The sequence below is a fragment of the Sus scrofa genome, chromosome 14, assembly GCF_000003025.6.
Source record: "Sus scrofa isolate TJ Tabasco breed Duroc chromosome 14, Sscrofa11.1, whole genome shotgun sequence".
NCBI classification, from domain to species: Eukaryota; Metazoa; Chordata; class Mammalia; order Artiodactyla; family Suidae; genus Sus; species Sus scrofa.
Genome location: NC_010456.5, coordinates 31,582,499 through 31,604,299, shown reverse-complemented (window position 1 = coordinate 31,604,299; position 21,801 = coordinate 31,582,499). Strand labels below are relative to the sequence as shown.

Genomic DNA, 21,801 nt, shown 5'->3' with positions numbered 1-21,801 from the left:
AAATTATATGTATTCCTACTTAGCAGGGCTGGGCTATCTAGAATATGTTTAATAAGATTTACTCTTAAATAATATCTTAGTATTTACTTATTTAAGTATTCTGAATTTACATAATTCCATCTTATTTATAAAACTTCTATAGATGAAAACATTAAATAACTCAGCACAAAGACAACAAAATTACTTGCCTAATTGCCTTTCTTTTTTCTTGTTGATCAGAAGAGACATATGCTTTCATTTCATCAGTAGCACGACGAAGTTGTACTTCTAGGTTCTAAGTGGAAAGACTAGGTTTTAGGTTAAGTACCTGATACAGAAAAATTTCAGAAGTTTTTGATCCACTTTCTTTGTCTTACCTTAATCATAAAATTTGTATAATGGTATCTACTTTCTTCTTGAAGACATTCTTCACGGAGTCCTCTGACTTCCTAAATTTTATAAGTTTAAATGGGCAACATTATCAGAAGAATAATCAGATGCAGAAAGGATGACTAAACTATAACAAAAGAAATACCATCAGAGTCACTTACTTCCTCTTCTGTGACTGAAACTTTGTTTATAATAGACTAGGTTGCAAACTTTTCTAGAGACTACTCATATCACTCCAAAACTTAAAAGTTCAGCTACTTATTAATTTTTGTCTTCTTCTTCTTATTTGCTATTTTTTAGGGCCGCACTTACGGCATATGGAGGTTCCCAGCTAGGGGTCTAATCGGAGCTACAGCTACCGGCCTACGCCACAGCCACAACAATGTGGGATCCGAGCCGTGTCTGTGACCTACACCACAGCTCAGGGCAACACTGCATCCTTAACCCACTGAGCGAGGCCAGGGATAGAATCGCAACTTCATGGTTCCCAGTTGGATTCATTTCTGCTGAGCCATGATGGAAACTCCCAGTTACTTATTAAGTACCTACTGTGTGCCCAACTCTGTGCTAGGTGCTTGGGACAGAGGAGAGAACAAGACAGGTCCTTGCTCTCATTCAAGCAGAGGAAACAGACATAAACAAGGAAACACGTAATGAAGGTAGTTTCAGATGGGGATAAGTGCTATAAAGAAAATTCGCAGCAGAATGTGATAGTGGGCAATGTTAGGTGATCAGATCTAGGAGGAGGTAACATTTAGGCTGAGACCTGAAAGGTGAAAAGGAGATCAAGGCAAAGAGCTGGGGGCAGAGTACCCCAGAGAGAGAAGAGCATAGCAAAAGCCCCAAGATAAAAATAAGCTCGGCTTGTTTGAAGTACAAGAAGAAGGTTGGTGTGGCTGGGTCCTGTGGATGAGAAGTAGAGCACATGGATATGAAGTTCATGAAGCAGGTAGCAGGGCCTTGTAGACCTCAGTTTTGAAGTTGGATTTTTAAGTGAAATGAGAAGCCAATGGAGGGTGGCCTAAAGGTTATATAGGTTTTTTTGGCTGTCCTATGGAGAATAAACTTAGGAAAGCAAGTGTGCAAGGGGGAGAGGAGGTGGTGGGTTACTGTGGGAGTCTGAGAAAGACATGATGGGGGCCTGGACTCTGGCAGTAGGGGTCAGATAGAGAATTAGCGTGTACACATCAAGTTTGAAGAAATAAAGATCTCTGGAGCTTAGATAGACTCAGGAGATGAGGATAAAGATTTGGGAATCTTTTGACATTGGTATAGTGAAATATGCATGCATAGGCAGTTTCTGCTAAGTTGTTTTGTTTTTTTGGTCATGCCCAGAGCATATGGAAGTTCCTGGGCCAGGGATCAAAGCTGCACCACAGCAGTGACCCAAGCTGCTGCAGTGACAATACCAGATCCTTAAACTGATGAGCCACAAGAGAACTTCTCTGCCAAGTTGTTAAAATAAAAACTCTTCTTACCTGTTCTAATTTGGACCGATTGCTTTCGAGGCCTGCTGCACAGCTATCATACTGGGATTTCTTTTCATCACACTCCTGGGTTAGTTCCTAGTATGAAAACAGTAATTGATTGAACAAGTAAAAAACAAAGGCCTAAAATGTGGCTATGAAACAATACATGCCCTTGTCAGTCTTGTAACTTAACTCTAAGCTTCTTGGCATACTTATGAGTTATTTATACAACAATCAGACATTTGAGAATTATGACAGATGAAGGTGCTGATAAAAACAATAGCTGCCATGTATTAAGTAAGCTGTGTGCCAGACTCTGTTAGAAGCTGGGGATACAACAGTGAAAAAACAGCCAAAATCCCTTCCTCTCAAGTAATGCTGAGACAAGTAAATAAGCTGAGTGGTATGATGGATGAATGCAAGGCGTTCAGGAGCACATGGGACTCTCCCTGGACCTAACCCAGGCTTAGGGATCAGTGGGGACAATTTCCTGGAGAAACTGATACCTAAGATGAGGTACAAAGGATTAGTAAGAATAGTTATGGAGAAGGAACAAGAGGAGGGGAATGTTCAGAAAAAAAGGAACACTATGTATAAAGTCTTGGAAGCTCAAAGTTCAGTTCAGGATGTGTATATAGTCTACGGGAAGTATGGGAAGAGGCTGAAGATTTCAGCAGAGGCCTGATCAGAACTTTGTAAACCATGGTAGGGAGTTTGAGCTTTACCCCTTATAATAACTAATCTCAACAAGCCTTGAGGGAGGTATTAATATCCCTACATTGTGCTTGGAGAAAGTTCAGGGAGGACAAGTACCTTGAAAAGATTATACTGCTGGAAAGAGATGTTAGAATTTGAATTTGGGATGTTTAAATGGTTTCACACTTTCTTCTAATGTAACATTTTGAAATAGATAATCTGAAGAATTTCTGCTACTGACACCTAGAAATGCTAAAAGTATCTACAGATGCTCGACAAGGTAGTGCAAATATCCTTCCAAATCCAGAGCTAACTGAACTCTCAGGGAAGTAAAAGGAATTATCAGGGCTAGAAACAAAGAACGACAGCCTATGGCTACCCTTGGTGAAAGGTGTGGGGAGTCAGTCCTGGTAACAAAATGATTATAAGGTCCAGGCAAAGCAAAAGACAAAGCCTTTGGCTTGTGCAGGTTGGGAGGTTAGAACTAAGAACCCCACTGTAAAACTGTTATTCAACCTGGAAATCTGTGAGTAGAGGGTTAACACCAGGCCCTGAGTGATCAGACCAGCCTAGGAATGACCTTTGTTTTACACAGCACAGTTTACTGGGGGATAGGAGAGTTAACATAAAGGGATGTGTGATGCTTTCATTGTTGTGTGGGACTGCATCTGCTTTGGGGTGATTAGCACAGTGTAACAGATTGGTAGGAAAAAGGAGCTGTGGCTTTTATGTATCAAAGCAACCTACAGATATCTATCTAAGGCTCTCATGGATGACAGTCATATACACTTCCAGTGGGAGAAGGGGCAACAGAGGCTATGTATTTGGGTAGTTGTTAGGCCTGTCAATGAGATGAAGATACTACAATAGGTAAAAATATATATATATATATATATATATATTTTTTTTTAGTTGGTGAGTCTGATGGCCAAACTGATCAGTACATGCAGCTGTGCTGCTTCAGTGGTTGATGAAAAAAAGGGGCCTGTCCTCAGGAAGATTTGAGGTTTGCATTTACCTTACCTACATGGTCTAAGAACTCCCAAGCTGATATTTAACTCAAAGTTAGCTCCAAGTTTGTGATATTCCTAAAACACCTGGCAGAACAAGTGCAAAACCATTTTTGAGGGACACACCCTCCATCCTAGCTGTCAGGATTGAAGAGACAAAATCCTACTAATGATAAGCTCACAGTTGAAAACTATAAACATATAAGAAATAATCAATCCATTATGAGTAAGAATTTGAAGATATAAAACAGAGCAGGATTACACCTCTATCAACTCTGAATACTAGAAACAAGTCTACTAAATAAGTATGTTTAAAATAATGAGGATCTGAAAACAGAAGATTAAAAAAGGAATGGTAAGTAAAAAAATAGACAAAAATGAAAAAAAGTCATTGAAATTAAAAACTAAGTAGATGACATAAATATAATACTAGACACAGCTCAGGAGATAAAAGAATGAACTAGAAAACAGAACTGAAGTAATTATCCGAAATTCATCACAGAGAGATAAAAAAATGAAAATACAAAGATGAGGTGAAACAATAGGAAACATGGAGTGTTCCTGTCGTGGCGCAGCAGAAATGAATCCAACTAGGAACCATGAGGTTGTGGAATCGATCTCCCTAGCTTCACTCAGTGGGTTAAGGATCCGGTGTTACCGTGAGCTGTGGTGTAGGTCACAGACGTGGCTCGGATCTCATGTTGCTGTGGCTGTGGTGTAGGATGGCAGCTGTAGCTCCGATTGGACCCCTAGTCTGGGAACCTCCATATGCCGCAGGTACGGCCCTAAAAAGCAAAAAGACAAAAAAAAAAATAGGAAAGAGAATAAATATGTCTAACATATATCTAATAGGAGAACAGACTAGAAAGATCAGGGGAGAGAATATTTGAAGATATTATGTAGATTTTTTTTCAAAATGAATGGAGGACAAAAAGCACAGATTCCAGAAGAGCAAATAAAACTAAATCTGAGAAAGAAAAATACATATCACTTATATGTGGAATCTAATAAAAAATGATACAAAAGAACTTATTTAAAAAATGGAAAAAACACAGATTTCAAACTAATATTATGGTTACCATAGGTGGAACAATTAGGGGGATGGAAGAAATGGGAGTGTGGGAATAACACATACACACTACTGTATAAAATGGAACCTACTGTATAGCACAGGAAAATCTACTCAATAATTTGTAATAAAGTATACAGGAAAAAAGAATGGATATATTTACATGTATGACTGACTCACTTTGCTATACACCTAAAACTAGTATAACATTGTAAACCAACTATACTTCAAAAAAATTAAATGAAAAAAAAAAATCCACCCCCCAATCTATACTTACATCAGGTAGTGAAACTAGACAACAACTAGAACTACAGATTCAAGGTGATCCCTATCAAAATAGCAATAGTACTTTTCACAGAACTATAACAAATAATTTAAAAATTTGTATGGAAACCAAAAAAATAGCCAAAAAAATCTTGAAAAAATAGGTCAGAGCTAGAGGTATCATATCCCTGACTTCAGACTATACTACAAAGCTACAGTTATCAAGACAGCAAGGTACTGGCACAAAAACAGACACAAAGATCAATGGAACAGAATAGAGAGTCCAGAAATAAACCCATGTACTATGGTCAATTAATCTATGACAAAAGAGGCAAGAATATGGAGAACAATGGGGAAGATAGTCTCTTCAATAAGTGGTCCTGGGAAAACTGGACAGCTATATAAAATAACAAAATTAGAACATTTTCTTACACCATGTACAAAGACAAACTCAAAGTGGATTAAAGACCTAAATGTAAGACCAGAAACCATAAAACTCCTAGAAGAAAACAAAAGCAGAACACTCTGTGATATTAATTATAGCAGTATTGTGGGGGGTCTGTCTCCTAAGGCTAAGGAAATAAGAGCAAAAACAAACAAATGGGACTTAAAAGCTTTTGTACAGCAAAGGAAACCATTGACAAAATGAACGATAACCTACTGAATGGGAGAAGATATTTACAAATAATATGATTGATAAGGGTTAACAGTCCAAATACATTAACAGCTCATACAATTCAATATCAAAAAAAACATGGAGTTCCTGTCATGGCTCAGCAGTTAATGACACCGACTAGCATCCATGAGGATGTGGGTTCGATCCCTGGCCTTGATCAGGTGGTTAAGGATTCGGCGTTGCCATGGCTGTGGTGTTACGTCACAGACACGGCTCAGATCCTGTGCTGCTGTGGCTCTGGCATAGGCCGGTGGCTACAGCTCCAATTGGACCCTTAACCTGGGAACCTCCATATGCCACAGGTGTGGCCCTAAAAAGACAAAAACAAACATCCTGATTGAAAAAAGGGCAGAAGACCTGAATAAGCATATTCTCTAAGAAGGCATACAGATTGTCAACAGACACTGAAAAGATGCTCAACACTGTTAATCATCAGAGAAATGCAAATCAAAACTACAATGAGATGTAAACTCAAATCTGTCAGAATGGCTATCATCAAAAAAGACCATAAAAGATGGACTGGGAGTTTGGGGTTAGCAGATGCAAACTATTGCATTTGGAGTGGATAAGGAATGAGATCCTACTATGTAGCACAGGGAACTATATCTAGTCTCTTGTGATGGAACATTATGGAAGATAATGTGGGAAAAAACTGGGTCACTTTACTGTACAGCAGAAATTGACAGAACACTGTAAATCTACTATAATAGAAAAAATAAAAATCTTACCAAAAAAAAAAAAGACCATAAATAACAAATATTGGCAAGGATGTGGAGAAAAGGGAATCCTTGGTACACTGTTGGTGGGAATGTAAACTGGTGAAGCCACTGTGGGAAACACTAGAGAGGTTCCTCAAAAAACTAAAAATGTAACTACCACATGATCCAGTAATTCCACTCCTAAATATATACTTGAATTAAATGAAACCATTAATTTGTAATGATATATGCACCCCACTGTTAACAGCAGCACTATTTATAATAGCCAAGATATGAAACCTAAGAATCCAACAACAGATGAATGGAAAAACACATGGCTGGAATACTACTCAGCCATTAAAAAGAATGATTTTTTGCCATTTACAACAAAATAGATGGACTCAGAAGGCATTATGCTTCGTGAAATAAGTCAAAGACAAATACTGTGTGATATTACTTACACGTCGACTCTAAATAATAAAACAAACTAGTGAATATAACAAAAAAAATGAAAACCAACTATAAGGAAGACATTACCTAAAAAAATGAGAATTAAACTGATAGCAGATCCTTCAATACAAAAAGAAAACCCAGAAGCAATGAAAATAATATTTTTCTAAGCCACTATTTAAGAAGAAAAATGAAGGTGGTTTACTTAGAGTAATGATTCTTTACTGAGGTTACTACTAAAAGAAAACAAAATAAGGAAATTTAATCTCAAGAGAAAGAAAATGAATCCAGAGGGAAGAAATAAAGTACAAGAAAGCAATGATGAGAACTGCTAAATGTGCAGGTAAATCTAAACAGGAAATGACTATTTGAAGTAGTCATTACAACAGTAATGACCACCATGACAACAGCTTTTAGAGATGAAGAAATTAAATGGAAATAAAATAACACAGGTGTAAGGCAGAGGAGGGTGTCAAATTATTCTGAGGTCCCTGTATTGTTCAGAACATGCTGATTAACTTTAGGCAGGAAAAAAATGTTAAAATTTAAAAGTAAACAGTATCAGAATAGGAGAAGGCAGAAAAGGAAATAAAGGGGGAGTACACTCCATGGCTCAGCGACTAGGATCTATGAGGATGTGGGTTCAATCCCTAGTCTTACTCACTGGGTTAAGGATACGGTGTTGCCGTGAGCTGTGGTTAGGCTGAAGATGTGGCCTGGGTCTTGCATTGCTGTGGCTGAGGCATAGGCTGGCAGCTGTAGCTCTGATTTGACCTCTAGCCTGGGAACTTCCATATGCTATGGATGTGGCCCTAAAAAGCAAAAGAAAAGGAGGAAGATGGCTAAGATGGTGGAATAGAAGGGCTGGAGCTCACCTTCTTTCATAAAAACAACAAAACTACAACCAAATGCTGAACAACCTTCAACCAAATGGACTTTCAAAAAGATATTCTACTCCAGAAGACAAAAAGGAGGCCACATCAAGAGGTAGGAGGGGCGATTATATGATATAAGCAACCCCATACCTGCCAGGTGGGAAGCCCACAGACTGGAAAGTAACTGTTTCACAGAGGGTCAGCTTTAAGAGTGAGAGTTCTGAGCCCCACCTCAGGTCCCCACACCTGGGAATCTGGCATTGGTAGAAAGAGCCCTCAGAGCATCTGGCATTGAAGGCCAGTGGGGCTTATGTGCAGGAACTCCATGGGACTGGGGGAAACAGAGACCCCATTCTTGAAAGGTGTACACAGAATTTCACATGCACTGGGTCCCAGGGCAAAGGAGAGACTACATAGGAATCTGGGTCAGACCTGACTGCACTTCTTGGAGGATCTCTTGGGAAAATAGGGGGTGAATGTGGCTTGTTGTGGGGGAAGGACATTGGAAGCAAAGCTCTCAGAAATATTCATCAGCATGTGTTCCTCTAGAGGTGGCCATTTTGGGAAAATCTGGCCCCATCCATCAGCACTGAGAAGTCTTAGGCCAAACAATAATACAGGTAGGATCACAGTTCCACCCCTCAGTAAATAGGCTGTCTAAAACACCCCCAGGTACACAGCTTCCTCTAATCTCACCCAAAGACAAAGCCCCACCCACCAGAGGGAAAGGAATCAGCTCCACCTACCAGTGGGCAGGCATTAGTCCCTCCTATCAGGAAGCCTACAGCAAGCCCCCGTACCAACTTCAGCCACAAGGAGGGCAGACATCAGAAGTAGGAGAGATTACATCTCTATTGTTTGAAGAAAAGAGACCACCAAAAACCTATAAAAATGAAAAGGCAGAGAACTATAACTCAGATAAGGGAGAAAGAAAAAACCCCAGAAAAACAGCTAAGTGATCAGGAGATTATCAGCCTCCAGGAAAAAGACTTTAGACTGATGATGCTGAAGATGATTCAAGACATTGGAAATAAACTGGAGGCAAAGACTGATAATTTATAGCAAACACTGAGCAAAGAAATACAAGATTTAAAACTTAAGCAAGCAGAGATGAAAAATACAATAACTGAAATTAAAAATTCATTAGAAACAACCAATAGCAGAATACAGGAGGCAGAAGAACAAATAAGTGGGGTGGAGGACAGATTAGTGGAAATCACGAATGCAGAACAGAAAAGAGAAAAAAGATTGAAAAGAAATGAAGAAAGTCTAAGAGAACTCTGGGACAATGTTAAATGCACCAACATCCATATTATAGGGGTGCCAGAAGGAGAAGAGAGAGAGAAGGGGACAGCAAAAATATTTGAAGAGATAATAGCCAAAAACTTCCCTAACATGGGAAAGGAACCGCTCACTCAAATCCAGGAAGCACAACGAGTACCATATAAAATAAACCCAAGGAGGAACATCCCGAGACACATATTAATCAAACTGACCAAAATTAAAGACAGAGAGAAAATACTGAAAGTAGCTAGGGAAAAGAAACAAATAACATATAAGGGAACCCCGATAAGGGTACTGGCAGATTTTTCAGCAGAAACTCTGCAGGCCGGAAGGGAGTGGCACAATATACCGTGATGAAAGGAAAAAAGCTCCAACCAAGATTACTTTATGCAGCAAGCTCTCATTCAGATTTGAAGGGGAAATCAAAAGCTTCACACATAAGCAAAAGCTAAGAGAATTCAGCAACACTAAACCAGCTTTACAACAAATACTAAAGGAACTTCTCTAGACAGAAAAGAAAAGGCCGCAACCAGAAACAAAAATACCATGAATGACAAGGCACACCAGTAAAGGCATATATATACAGTAAAGGTAGGAAATCATCCACGCACAAATATGCTACCAAAATCAGAAACTATGAGAAGAGGAGGGTACAAATGCAGGACACTGCAGAGGCACTTGCAAGTAGGAAACAAACCAACAACTTAAAACAATCCTGTATATATATTGACTCCTATATCAAAACTTCAGGGTAAATGCAAACCAAAAATCTACAAACGATACACACACAAATAAGAAAAATCAACTCAAATACAACACTAAAGATAGTCATCAAATCAGGGAAGAAAAAAGCAACAAAAACAAATCCAAAACAGTTAATAAAATGGCAGTAAGAATATACATATCAATAATTACCTTAAGTGTAAATGGACTAAATACCCCAACCAAAAGACATAGACTGTCTGAATGGATACAAAAACAAATCCATATATATGCTGTCTTCAAGAGACCCACTTCACTTCTAGGGACACATACAAATTGGAAGTGAAAGGATGGAAGAAAACATTCCATGCAAACAGGAATCAAAAGAAAGCTGTAGTAGCAATACTCATATCAGACAAAATAGACTTTAAAATAAAGAATATTCTAAGAGACAAGGAAGGCCATTACATAATGATCAAAGGATCAATCCAAGAAGAAGATATAACAATTGTAAATATATGTGCACCCAACATAGGAGCACCTCAATATATAAGGCAACTGGTAATAACCTTAAAAGGAGAAATTGACAATAACACAATCATAGTGGGGGACTTCAACACCTCACTTACAGCAATGGACAGATCATCCAGACAGAAAATCAATAAGGAAACACAGGCCCTAAAGCATTAGACCAGATGGACTTACAGATATTTATAGAACATTCCATCCAAAAGCAACAGAATACACATTCTTCTCAAGTGCACGTGGAACATTCTCTAAAATTTATCATATCCTAGGCCACAAATCAAGCCTCGGTAAATAACTTTAAGAAAATTTACATCATATCAAGCATCTTTTCCGACCACAACACTATATGACTGGAAATCAACAACAAGAAGAAAACTGCAAAAAACACAAACACGTGGAGACTAAACAACATGCTACTAAACAACCAATGGATCACTGAAGAAATCAAAGATGAAATTCAAAAATACCTAGAAGCAAATGACAACAAATATACAGCACTCCGAAACCTCTGGGATGCAGCAAAAGCCGTTCTAAGAGGAAAGTTTATATCAATACAAGCCCACCTCAGGAAACAAGAAAAAGCTCGAATAAACAAGCTAACGTTACATCTAAAGCAGCTAAAGCAGCTCAAGAGAGAACAGACAAGACCTAAAGTTAGTAGAAGGAAAGAAATCATAAAGATCAGAGCAGAAATCAATGAAATAGAAATGGGGAAAACCATAGAAAAGATCAATGAAACAAAAAGCTGGTTCTTTGAAAAGATCAACAAAATTGATAATCCCTTAGCCAGATTTATCAAGAAAAAAAGAGAGGACTAAATCAATAAAATTAGAAATGGGAGTTCCTGTTGTGGTGCAGCAGAAACAAATCCGACTAGGAACCACGAGGTTGTAGGTCGATCCCTGGCCTCATTCAGTGGGTTAGGGAACTGGTGTTGCCATGAGCTGTGGTGTAGGTCACAGATGCAGCTCGGATCTGGTGTTGCTGTGGCTCTGGCTTAGGCTGGTGGCAACAGCTCCAATTAGACCCCTAGCCTCAGAAGCTCCAAGTGCTTCAGGTGTGGCTCTAAAAAAAAAAGGCAAAACTAACTAAATAAATAAAATTAGAAATGAAAAAGGAGAAGTTACAACCGACATCACAGAAATATAAAGGATCATAGGAGACTACTACATGCAACTATATGCCAATAAAATGGAAAACCTAGAAGAAATGGACAAATTCTTAGAAAAGTACAATCTTCTTAGACTACACCAGATGAAATAGAAAAGATAATGGACCAATCACAAGTACTGAAATTGAAACTGTGATTTAAAAACTGCCAACAAACAAATGTCCAGGACCAGATGGCCTCACAGGCGAATTCTATCAAACATTTAGAGAAAAGCTACCACCTATCCTTCTAAAACTATTCCAAAAAATTGCAGAGGAAGGAACACTCCCAAACTCATTCTATAAGTCCACCGTCACTCTGATACCAAAACCAGACAAAGATACCACAAAAAAAGAAAACTACAGGCCAATTTCATGAAGAACACAGACGCAAAAATCCTCAACAAAATACTAGCAAACCGCATCCAACAATACATTAAAAGGATTGTACATCATGATCAGGTGGGATTTATCCCAGGGATGCAAGGGTTCTTCAATATCTGCTAATCAATCAGTGTGATACACCACATTAACAAACTGAAGAATAAAAATCATATGATCCTCTCAGTAGATGCAGAAAAAGCCTTTGACAAAATCCAACACCCATTTCTGATACAAAAAAAAAGAAAAAAAAAACCTTCAGAATGTGGGCATAGATGGAACCTACCTCAACATAATAAAGGCCATACATGACAAATTCAGAGCTAACATCATTCTCAATGGTGGAAAGCTAAAAGAATTCCTGCTGAGAGCAGGAACATGACAAGGATGTCTGCTCTTGCCACTGCTATTCAACATAGTTTTGGAAGTCCTAGCCATGGCAATCAGAGAAGGAAAAAAAAATAAATAAAAGGAATCCAAATTGGAAAGGAAGAAGTAAAACTATCACTATTTGCAGATGACATGATACTGTACCTAGAGAATCCTAAAGATGCTACCAGAAAACTGTTAGAGCTCATCAGTGAATGTGGCAAAGTTGCAGGATACAAAATTAATACACAGAAATTGATGGCATTTCTATATACTAACAATGAAAGATCAGAAAGAGAAATCAGGGAAGCAATTCCGCTTGCCATTGCATCCAAAAGAATAAAATACCTAGGAGTAAACCTACCTAAAGAGACTCCTATAGTACTCTGAAAAGTATAAGACACTGATGAAAGATAACAAAGGTGAAACAAACAGATGAAAAGACATACCATGCTCTTGGATTGGAAGAGTTAATATTATCAAAATGACTATACTACCCAAGGCAGTCTACAGATTCAGCACAATCCCTATTAAACTACCAAGGACCTTTTTCACAGAGCTCGAACAAAATATTCTAAAGTTTGTTTGGAAGCACAAAAGACCCAGAATAGCCAAAGACATCCTGAGAAAGAAAGATGGAGCTGCAGGAATCAGGCTCCCTGACCTCAGACTATACTACAAAGCAACAGTCATCAAAACTGTATGGTACTGGCACAAAGACAGAAATATAGATCAGTGGATCAGGATAGAAAGCCCAGAATTAAACCCACGCACCTGCAGCCAACTAATCTATGACAGAGGAGGCAAGAATATACAATGGAGAAAAGATAGCCTGTTCAATAAGTGGTGCTGGGAAAACTGGACAGCCACATGGAAAAGAATGAAATTAGAACACTCCCTAACATCATACACAAAAATAAACTCCAAATGGATTAAAGACCTAGCTATAAGACCAGACACTATAAATCTCTTAGAGGAAAACAGGCCAAACACTCTCCAACAAAAACCACAGCAATATCTTCTCAGATCCACCTCTTAAGAGTAATGACAGTAAAAACAAACAAACAAACAAACAAACAAAAAAACCAAATGGGACCTAATTAAACTTAAAAGTTTCTGCACAGCAAAGGAAACCCTAAACAAAACAAAAAGACAACCCACAGAATGGGAGAAAAATCTTTGCAAATGAAGCAACTGACAAGGGATTCATCTCCAAAATTTATAAACACCTTCTGCAGCTCCATAACCAAAAAAAACAAACAACCCCATCAAAAAAGGGGCAGAAGATCTAAACAGACAACTCTCCAAAGAAGACATACGGATGGCCAAAAAACACATGAAAAGATGTTCAACATCACTCATTATGAGAGAAAGGCAAATCAAAACCACTCTGAGGTACCTCCTTACACCAGCCAGCATGGCCATCATCAAAAAGTCTACAAGCAATAAATGCTGGAGAGGGTGTGGAGAAAAATGAACCCTATTACACTGTTGGTGGGAATGTAAATTGGTGCAACCACTGCAGAAAACAGTATGGAGATTCCTCAAAAAACTAAAAACAGAATTACATATGATCCAGCAATCCCACTCCTGGGCATTTATCCAGAGAAAACCATGTCTCAAGAAGATACATGTACCCCAGTGTTCACTGCAGCACTCTACAATAGCCAAGACATGGAAACAACCTAAATGTCCATTGACAGAGGAGTGGATAAAGAAGATGTGGTAAATATACACAATCGAGTGTTATTCAGCCACAAAAAGCAACGAAATACCAGCATTTTTAGCAACACGGATGGACCTAGAAATTATCATGATAAGTAAAGTCAGTCATACAATGAGACACCAACATCATATGCTACCACATACATATGGAATCTGAAAAAAGGACACAATGAACTTCTTTGCAGAACAGATGCTGAGTTGCAGACTTTGAAAAACTTATGGTTTCCAAATGATACAGGTTGCGGAGTGGGGTGGATGCACTGGGGGTTTGGGATGGAAATGCTATAAAATTTGTTTGTGAGTATCATTTTATAATTATAAGTGTAATAAAATTCACTGAGCAATAAAAAATAAATATAAAAAAAGAAAAGGAAATAAAGGGAAGAAAGAAAATAAGATTGGTACAATGGAGGGTAGGAGAGAGGAAAAAATAGCAAAGAAAAAGCACAGTAAATAGAACGTACCAAATAGAAATAAATCCCAATATATCACTAGTAAGGATAAATGTAAATGGCTCTAAACTCACCAATTAAATGACAGATTCTCAAAATGGATGTAGGAAACTATACCCACACAAAATCTAAGTATATGCTACTTATGAGACATATATAGGGCAGAAATAAGGGCACAGAAAGCTGCAAAGTAAACAAATAAAAAGACATATCAAGCAATACTAATCAGAGAAAAGCTGGTACACTTACAATAACAGCAGACAAAATAAGACTCTTAGACAAAAGCACTGCCAAGAATAAAGACAGTCATAAAACAATGACAAAATGAATAATTTATCAGGAAGTTTTTTTTTTTTTTTTAAACCAGGAATTTTTGGAGGTTCCGTCATGGCTCAGTGGTTAACAAATCCGACTAGGAACCATGAGGTTGCAGGTTCAATCCCTGGCCTTGCCCAGTGGGTTAAGGATCCAGCGTTACCATGAGCTGTGGTGTAGGTTGCAGATGCAGCTCCGATCCCGAGTTGCTGTGGATGTGTGTGGGCTGGTGGCTACAGCTCTGATTAGACCCCTAGCCTGGGAACCTCCATGTGTCACAGGAGCGGCCCAAGAAATGGCAAAAAAACAAAAATAAATAAATAAATAAATAAAATAAAAAACCCCAGGAATTTTCTTTTAAATTGTAGTAAAATAAACATAATGAAATTTACCATCTTAACCATTTTAAGGCTACAATTCAGCAGTATTAAGAACATTCACATTATTGTGCAACCAATCTCCAGAACTCTCTTTCATCTTGCAAAACTGAAACTCTTCGCCAATTAAACCACAACTCCCCATTCACCACGAAGTTTTGAACAACAGATTAAAGAAGCCTGATCTGATGAACACATGGAGAAGCCAATACTCAACAACTGGAAAATACATTCTTTTCCAGATCAAATCACTAAAAAAAATTATGTTGGCTTTTATCTCTCCATAGCCACACATAACTCTAGAAGCCTGTGGAGCCATACTTTAAAAGTTCTCAAGGAAAAACAGCATTATGTAAGGATTTTAAGCTCAATCAAGTGGTGGTTGAAATATTTAAGCCAAAAACTCTAGACCATAGAAAAACTCATCAGGGAATATTGTTCTTTTACGTTTTTTTGGAGGACTCTATAAGAAAACAAATGGGATGCAATAAAAAGTAGGAAAATGGGCAGTGAGAGGATTGGTAATGAGACCTGAATCTAACAAGCAGAGAAAAGTGGGAATTAGGGTAGCAGAACAGAAAGCAAATGTTACATGCCCTGACAATGTAGATATGATAGCATAACATCTGCAGGGAGGGGTAGGGAAGAAGAAGGTGGAGGGTAATATAAGTATGCTGGTTTCCTCAATTTCTAATTGCTGGGGTTGGTGGGGGAATGTCAAAGAATATCATTTAAAGCTGACGACTCAAGTATAAGCATATCACAAGTATAAAAGCAAACAGTAAGAAAGACAATACAAAAGACCCGAATCAGGTGCTAAAGCAGAGGGAAGGGAGGAGGGACGAAAAAGAGGAAATGTACCATTGTTATCATTCTGCTCACAGTGGGGATTAACTGATACTATCTTCAGAAATGGATGATTAATGGTGGCATTACTACAGATATAACTAGTAAGGCAAAACCACAAGCCAAAAAATATGTATAAAGACAGAGAGACAGACAGAAACATAGAGGGTGGAACGAAGAGAAGAATTTATTTTTTATAGGCTTTAAAGTCAGAAGCAAAACATAAAATGCACTAAGACCAAATATGTTTGCATATCAATAAATCGTAATTGGCCAAACTTATCTATTAAAAAAATCTTTCAGATTATCTAACAAAATCCAATTCAATATCTATTCAGAGACACACCTAAAGCAAGGTAATTTTTTAGAAGCTGAAGGCAAAAGATGGACAAAGGTATAGCAGGCAAATGTAAACAAAAGGAAGCAGACATTGTTATCAGTCATAGTTGAATTCTACCCCTCTCTCTCCCCCAAAAAACCTTTGTCATTTTTAGAGAGTAGAACAAAGGTGTGGAGATCAAACAGGTAGCCAATAAATAATTATCCATTCATTAATTTTCAGAAAATTTCTGGAAAATACATAAGAAACTGTTAACAGTTATTACTTCTGGGGAGTGTGCTGGTAGTGGGGTGTAGAGAGAGAAATAATTTCTATTCTTTAAACAATTCTTTACAGTTTGAATTCTTGACAAGAGAATGGTTTACTTCTATAAGAAAAAGGAATCAATGAGAAATATTTCAGTGAAATCAATAATTATCAGATTATATACTCTAAAATGAGTTTTTAGCTTTTTTGTATATATTAGCAATTATAAATATTGTTATACCATTTAATTATATATAGTTTATGGAACTGCTTTTAAGAAAACATGAAACTTTTCAAGATCTTATATAATTTTAAATAATATAAGTTACATATCTTGTGTAACCATATCTCGTGGTGTATACGTAAGTTCTCAGGCTAGAGGTCTAATTGGAGCTGCAGCTGCCAGCCTACGCCACAGCCACAGCCACACAGGATGCTAGCCAAGTTGGCAACCTATACCACAGCTCACAGCAATGCTGGATTCTTTACTCACTGTGCAAGGCCAGGGACTGAATCTGTGTCCTCAGGGATACTAGTTGGGTTTGTTACTGATGAGCAATGATGGTATACTTTTTTTATTACAAAAGGTTTCTGAGTAAAAATAGAACTATATATGGATGTAGGAGACTGTCATATGGAGATAAGCAAAATGAACATCAGAGATTCAACAACTGCATTGAATTCAAACATTAAAAAAAAAAAAACCCAAACAGGAGTTCTCATTACTTGGCTAGTAACCATAGGTTATGTGCATTTGATGCCTGGCCTCACTCGGTGGGTTTAAGGATCCAGCATTGCTATGAGCTGTGGTGTAGGCCGGCAGGTACAGTTCCGATTCAACCTCTGGCCTGGGAACTTCCATATGCTACATGTGTAGCCCTGGAAAAAAAAAAAAAAAAAAAAAAAAAAGCAACCAAACAGTTAATGCAAATGTAATCAAGTTCTGTATTCTTTTTAAAGATTTTTTTAATGGCGGTAAAAATACATAAAATAAAAATCATTGCTTAAGCCATTTTCAAGTGTACAGTTCAGTGGCATTAGGTATCATCACACTGTTTTACAACCATCACTACCATTCATCTCCAGACCTCTTTTCATGTTCTAAAACTGAAACTCAGTGCCCACTGAACACTAACTTTTCCCTTTCTCTCTCCCCTTCTCCAGTAACCACCACTCTCTTTCTCTCTACTCTAGGTACCTCATATAAATGGAATTATACAGTATTTGTCCTTAACACTTGACTTTTCAGCATGGCAGAAGACAGAGATAAAAGTGCTTTGATGACTTGATAAGTATGTTAAGAACTGGAGAGTTGTATTAGTTGGGAATGGTAGCGAGACAGTTATATTTCTTTGCAATGGGAGAGGCAGGAAGTACATGACAGTTCAAAAGAGAATTTCAGGTTCTGGTTATATTATTACAATAAATGGTTTTATAGAATTTAAGGGTTGATATATGGTTTTGGTTGGAAAACAACAGAATTCCTTCTTCCAAAAAAAAATTTTTTTTTTTTGTCTTAGGGCCGCACTCATGGCATATGGAGGTTCCCAGGCTAGCGGGTTGAATCGGAGCTATAGCCACTGGTCTACACCACAGCTCATGGCAACACCGGATCCTTAACCTACTGAGTGAGGCCAGAGATCGAACCTGTGTCCTCATGGATGCTAGTCAGATTGGTTTCTGCTGAGCCACGATGGGAACTCCTAAAACTTTTTAGTAATTATAATGATAAATACATTAAAAAAATTCTTATGCATTAGTCATTGTTGTTGCCAAGTATCTTACATGTGTTAATTTTACAACCACTCTATTAAGAAGGGACTCATTTACAAGTGAGAAAACTGAAGTTCATAGAGTTGAAGTCACTTACCCAAGGTTATCTAGAGTTCCTGATTCTGTAGCCCATGTTTTTAAATCATTCTGCCCATAGTATCTCCCTATAATTATTGCTGCCATTTGCCTTTCACCTGCCGAAGTTTAGGATGACGCTTATCTTCAATCATGCAACATTTGCCTAACTGGCCACATGCTGATAGATGACAGGTTGTTTGTTTGTTTTTTAGGGCCACACCCATGGCATATGGAAGTTCCCAGACTAGGGGTTGAATCAGAGCTGCAGCTGCCAGCCTACATCGCAGCCACAGGAACTTGGGATCCGAGCTGTGTCTGCGACTTACACCACAGCTCACCGCAATGCCAGATCTTTAACACACTGAGCAAGGTCAGGGACAGATTACAGTTTTGCATCATACACTAAATGGTTTTTTGCTGAACTAATACATTAGCAGCATATTTCAAGAGAATTAACAAGTATGGATCAGAATGGCACAGTGTAGAGAAAAAGGGCTTTGAACTCATATAGACTGCAGTGTGCGTCCCTGTGCCTCATTCACATCATCTTAAACAAGTTATTTGACTTCTCTAAGCCTCAATATCTTCATTTGAGGACAATCTGAAAATACATATTTTACGATTGTTGTATTAAATATATGAATGAGGAAGCATTAATAGAACATTGTGAAGGCTCAGTAATGATTAATTTGTAGAAGTCTGCTCCAGCTCTAGAAGATTCTTGTCACTGGTATATATATTTGAAAATACCTTTAAAAATATTCTTTCAAGTAATTCAACAAATATTTATTGAACAACTGATTTTTTCTATACTTGGTTCTATAAACCAGACACTCACGACTCTAGTAGATATTATAGAAAGCTTCTTCTTCTTCTTTTTTTTTTTTGTCTTTTTGCCTTTTCTTGAGCCACTCCCATGGCATATGGAGGTTCTCAGGCTAGGAGTTGAATTGGAGCTGTAGCCACCAGCCTACACCAGAGCCACAGCAACTCGGGATCCGAGCTGTGTCTGCAACCCACACCACAGCTCATGGCAATGCTGGATCCTTAACCCACTGAGCAAGGCCAGGGATCGAACCCACAACCTCATGGTTCCTAGTCGGATTCATTAACTACTGCGCCACAACGGGAACTCCAGATATTATAGAAAGCTACTTAAAAGGGATATAGCAATTTTTTAATTCCAAAAATAAACTCTAAATACACATTTGCATCATATAGTCTTAAACCAAAACTCAACAGGGTCTTTTCTGAAGTCTCCTCAGACTTCATCTAGTCTTACTCCATGCTCCTTTTGGTGACTGCATCTTCTCCTGGGCTGTGATCAAACATCACATCTAGGCAGATGATTACAGGATTCACTTTGAGCCTTGATATCCTCTCCTGAAGTCTTGATGGATATTAACTTCGACATGTCTACAAGAAATACATCCTTTTTCCTCTTCTTCCCTCCTACTGCCACCACCAAAACTAGCTCTTCCTCATACCTAATCTGCATTGTTAGTGGTTTCAAACCTCAAAATTATTTTTGCTATCTTTTGTTCCTTTGTCATAATTAGTGTTCTTCCATGTATCATACATATCTGTCTACTCCTTCTCATCCATTTCTTCCACCAACACTAGTTTGGGACCTCATTACCCTTAACTAATACCATCAAAAGACACCTGATGCTACTTTTATTTATTGAAAAGAATAATTACAAAGACTATGGCAAACAAGGGAAATGTGATATATTAACTGAACAGACACTTAAAGTAACTAAATGAAATTTATATTTCAACCACATAAAAAAGCATAATAAGAGGGCAAGATAAAATGCAAAGATCAATACGTTCAGCTGTTAATAACAGGGTAATGGGTGGTACACTAAAGATGTCAAGTGCCCAATATGCCCATAGCCTCTCCAGAAGGAAACACCTCTAGGCAGCCATACTAATACCATATCACCCTCCTTTCTTCCAAGCTTTACCCACAAGCATAGCCAGTTAAACTAAGAATGGATCCATGACCTGACCTGTGAGATAGCCAGTAATCTCTGAGTTATTCTGGCGTGAAAAAGTGCCCCCAAAAGAGAGGAGCTACATGTGGAATTTGAAATTTAAAATGCAGGGAAAGGAGTTCCCGTCATGGCGCAGTGGTTAACGAATCCGACTAGGAACCATGAGGTTGCGGGTTCGGTCCCTGCCCTTGCTCAGCGGGTTAACGATCCGGCGTTGCCGTGAGCTGTGGTGTAGGTTGCAGACGCGGCTCGGATCCCGCGTTGCTGTGGCTCCCCGCATTGCTGTGGCTCTGGCGTAGGCCGGTGGCTACAGCTCCGATTCAACCCCTAGCCTGGGAACCTCCATATGCCGCAGGAGCGGCCCAAGAAATAGCAACAACAACAACAGCAGCAAAAGACAAAAGACAAAAAAATAAAAAAAATAAATTAAAAATAAAATAAAATAAAATAAAATGCAAGGAAAATGGAGGCAGTTATAGTGAAAACTTCAACAAAAACTACATACAGAGAAAGGCCACACTGTGAGATCTGAACAACTAGGAGCCATAAGCAAGCTAAGGTTATAAGTATGCTAATTCAAAGGGTGAGCAGAAACTATAAGGTGGAGAAAAGAAACAAGTGAAAACATGGCTGGTGGCAGGAACAGTGAGAAACCAATACAAAGTGATTCACTGAATCATGTTAAGGGTATTAGTATGAAGAACTTGGGTTTGCCATTTACAAGCTTGGACAAGTCCTTTACCCCTCTGTACCTTTATTTACTCATTTGTGTAAAGGAGAGTCTCCATTTAACTGGGTGTTTGATTATGAGGCCTGAAAGAGTAATTTAATAGTGCCTGGCACATAGAAAGCACTTAATAAATGCTATTCTTATCATATTCACCATCACTATCCACAAGCTCCCACTAAAGTTCCTGAAGCTCCCCCGAACCCAAATGCTCAGGTAGAAGTATAGTACCTCTACCTGCTCCAGAAAGACTATAGTTCTGATCCTTGGATTTCCATGGCAGTGTATTTTCTTTAACATCCTAAATATTCTTTCAATGATATTTCTCTTTTAAAATATAAATGGATTTAATAAGAGAACTATAGGCATACCTTAAAGATATTGCCAGTTCTGTCCCAGACCATCACAAAAAAGTAAATATTGCAATAAAGCAAATCACATGAAGTTTTTGGTTTCCCAGTGCATATAAAAATTACATTTATACTATACATTCATTAAGTGTGCAACAGCATTATGTCTAAAAAATGTATGTACCTTGATTTTAAAAGATGTTATGGCTAAAAAATGCTAACAATAATCTGAGCCTTTGGCAAGCCATAATCTTTTCGCAACATTAACATTTTGATAACAGAGTAATGATGAAAAAGTTGGAAATAATTGAGAGAATTAGCAAAATGTAACACAGAGACATGAAGTGAGCAAATGCTGTTGGAAAAATGGTGGCTACAGTCTTGCTTTATGTAGGGTTGCCACAAATCTTTAATTTAAAAAAAAAAAAAAAGGTGATATAATAAAACCCAGAAAACAGGGACCTGTCTCTTCAGTTTCTTTTGTGATGGCCGTAGTGTGTAATGAAATAAGCAGGAGATTTTAAATAAGGTGATGATGGAACATGAGGGAGGACAATGTGATAAAAAGAACATATATATGTAT

General features: G+C 38.0%; 1 protein-coding gene across 6 annotated transcripts in view; it reads right to left on the bottom strand.

Annotated features, from left to right (window-relative positions):
- The window catches only part of IFT81 (intraflagellar transport 81), a 189,456-nt gene that overhangs the window by 10,704 nt on the left and 156,951 nt on the right, over window positions 1-21,801 (bottom strand). For 5 of the 6 annotated variants that reach the window (XM_021073043.1, XM_021073042.1, XM_021073041.1 and 2 more), the window contains 3 exons: window positions 1,848-1,934; window positions 357-428; window positions 189-274 (listed from right to left, as the gene is read on the bottom strand). In XM_021073043.1, the coding sequence (XP_020928702.1) occupies window positions 189-274; window positions 357-428; window positions 1,848-1,934 (245 nt within the window). Of the gene's footprint in view, window positions 1-188; window positions 275-356; window positions 429-1,847; window positions 1,935-7,989; window positions 8,460-21,801 lie in introns of those variants that run through there. The other variant, XM_021073045.1, reaches the window with a different exon arrangement.